Genomic DNA, 3,030 nt, shown 5'->3' with positions numbered 1-3,030 from the left:
AATGTCCCTGCTGTTTTTTCTAATGAGTCATATACAAATAGTTCCTCACTTTTAAAGAATAAATGTCAGAACAATAAAATGGTATTTCTTATAACAACTTTAATTTGCTCTCACAATAAACATGATAACTGATCTCCTGATCCAAGAAATGAATTTCTGAACACCTCATAACAGACTTTATAATTTCTTGGTTGATTTAGAAAACAACAAAAACATTTGATCTCTGAAACAAATCAAATTGTAAGTCCAGAATTATTTTTACATTTGCAAAGTGATGAATTGAAAACAATCTGTAATAAAGGAAGGTCTGTTGATTTCTATGTTCTGCTCTATGATGTGGAAGAGAAACAACAACAAAAAAATACATCAACACAAGGATCCAACTGATATTTATAGCTCAGAGAAGTTTATATTTTAGAGAATCTTTCTCTATTTAGAGAATAGAGAAATATTTCTGTGAATCAAACTTATCATTAGCAGTGATATCCTCCATGGCTGCACAGACACAGGAAAAAGCAGCAAATAAACAACATCAAATAAACAACAGAACAGCAGTGCAGATACATCACAGCAATGAACTCCCAGCAACAAAATACCTTTAATTCACTTCACAAAACTCAGCTGTGTCTCCAGTATCATAAACATAAACTCCAGCGTGGAGCGGCTGAGTGAATGTGGTCTGGACTCTGTGGAGGAGAGTAATGGTTTCAGAGACGCTGTAGAAGCACAGAACACCTGCTCTGTGATCCAGGTACACTCCTACTCTGGAGGACTGAGGACCTGAGATGGAGGTTTTCATGTTGTTGAACCAAAATTCACAACTGTTTTGATAACAATCTAATGCCCAAGATTTGTCATTAAATCCAAATCCACCTTCATCCCCTGCTCTGCTGATGTTCTTGTATGCGACTGCTACATCAGCTCCTCCCCCTCTCATCTCCACCTCCCAGTAACAACGTCCAGTCAGACTCTCTCTGCTCAAAACCTGAAACCTATCTCTGAATCTGTCTGGATGATCAGAGTAAGACTGAGGTTGTGTCATTAATGTCACTTTTCTGTTCCCCTCTGACAGTAACAGACATGTGTTTGCTGTGTTTGGATCCAGTGTGATTTCACATGAATATTTTAAGAAGTCAGCTCTGCTCTTTGGTTCTGGTTCTGGTTCTGGTTCTGACAGTAAAAGATCCACAGCAGTGACTGTCAGTGAGATGTTTGTCCATTCCTCTCTCAGGATGTCCTGTAGTTTATCTCTGAGCTCTGACACAGCTGCTGTCACATCCTCAAAGTGCCTCAGAGGACGGATATTGATGCTGGGTGAGTGTGTAGACTCACTGAGTGCTGACACTGAGGGGTAGTTGAGTAGAAACTGGCTGTGATCCTCTGTGTGTGAGAGCTGCTTCAGCTCAGCATCTTTCCTCTTCAGCTCAGTGATCTCCTGCTCCAGCTTCTCCTGAAGCTCTTTGACTCGACTCACTTCAGCTTCCTCCTGGGATCTGATCTGCTGCTTCACATCAGAGCTTCTTTTCTGGATGAGACGGATCAGCTCAGTGAAGATCTTCTGGCTGTCCTCCACTGTTTTATAAGCAGACTGATTGATGGCCTCCACCTCCTGCTGAAGCAGCTTCACATCTTTCTCTCTGTCCTGGATTCTCTGCTGGATCTGTTGTCGACTCCCCTCCAGCTCTCTCTGCCTCTCAGTCCTTTCTGCTGCAGCTGACACTGTGTCGTGGCCTTTATGTTCATCCACAGAGCAGAGATAACAGATAGACTTCTGATCAGTACGGCAGAACATCTTCATCACCTCATCATGAACAGAGCAGATGTTCTCCTGGAGCTTCTTGGAGGGCTCCACCAGCTTGTGTTTCCTGAATGGAGTCACATCATAATGAGGCTGAAGGTGTTCCTCACAGTAAGAGGCCAGACAGAATAAACAGGACTTGATGGCTTTCAGCTTTCTTCCAGAGCAGAAATCACAGGCCACATCTTCAGCTCCAGCATAGCAGAGATCAGCAGGAGCAGCTTGGAGTCCAGTCTTCTTCAGCTGCTCCACTAAATCAGCTAACATGGTGCTTTTCTCCAGAATAGGTCTTGGTGTGAAAGTATTCATGCATTGAGGGCAGCTGTGAATTCCCTTCTTATTCTTTCCATTCCAGTAGCCTTTAATACAGTTCATGCAGTAGCTGTGTCCACAGGGAATAGTCACCGGCTCCTTCAGCACATCCAGACAGATCGAACAAGAGAAGCTTTCCAGGTCCAGTTTAACCATTTTCTTTGCTATTTCCTCCATTTGGCAGAGCAGTGTGTGACTCTCAGAGCAGGAACACCGTCTGTGCTGTCTTACAAAACAAATTCCACCTCCTTTTATTGCAGCTGATCTTCACTTAAGAGCTCCTCTACTGTCACACAATGGTTTCACACATCCTCCCACCTTCAGATCAGTTTGGGGAGGGAACAAGGAAGTTTCCTTCACTGAAAGGGACAGTGCTGGTTTCACCTCAATCCTGCAGTAAAGTCAGGATTGTTCAAGGGTTTGTTGCATTATTCTTATTTGTTTTCTGTTGAAGGGAAAGATTCATTCATTAACCTTCCACTGAAAGTTGAACATGAAGAAAATCTGTTTTCTCTTTGTCTATCAGACCAACATTGTTAGATACGTTTAGCAGGCAGCTGTACAGGAAATGTAAATGTTTCTGAATATTTTCATGCTTTTCATTTATATTTATATAATCAGCTCCGCTCTGCTGAGGTTGATATTTATAAATCATGATCTTCTGCTGATAAGCTCACCTAAATCTTCTGACTTATGCATTCAAGTGCATGAAATGAAACATGAACTCTTGTTGTTCTGTTCCACGTATTGTTTAAGGGTCGTCATAGGTACGAGTTTGGGTGGAGCAGGTAACAGTAAGGTGGAGTTTCCAGCTGACTCCTCAGTTTCAGTCGGCTTTGGAGGCTGCAGATGGAGAGGTAACTGTGCTGTTTAATCTGCCACTTATTGATAAGTTAAAGTTTACAAAAAAAAAATAATAA

The 3,030-nt window shown here is 42.0% G+C and overlaps 1 protein-coding gene across 1 annotated transcript; it reads right to left on the bottom strand.

Moving 5' to 3' along the window:
• Nucleotides 1–598: 598 nt before the first annotated feature.
• Nucleotides 599–2,287, bottom strand: LOC142387611 (tripartite motif-containing protein 16-like). The gene has a single exon (XM_075472651.1). The coding sequence runs from the start codon at nucleotides 2,285–2,287 to the stop codon at nucleotides 599–601; it is 1,689 nt and encodes a 562-aa protein (XP_075328766.1).
• Between the last annotated feature and the right edge of the window lie 743 nt (nucleotides 2,288–3,030).

Source organism: Odontesthes bonariensis, chromosome 2 (assembly GCF_027942865.1).
Source record: "Odontesthes bonariensis isolate fOdoBon6 chromosome 2, fOdoBon6.hap1, whole genome shotgun sequence".
NCBI lineage: Eukaryota > Metazoa > Chordata > Actinopteri > Atheriniformes > Atherinopsidae > Odontesthes > Odontesthes bonariensis.
Note: the sequence above shows the minus strand (reverse complement) of the source record. Positions and strands in the feature narration are given on the sequence as shown.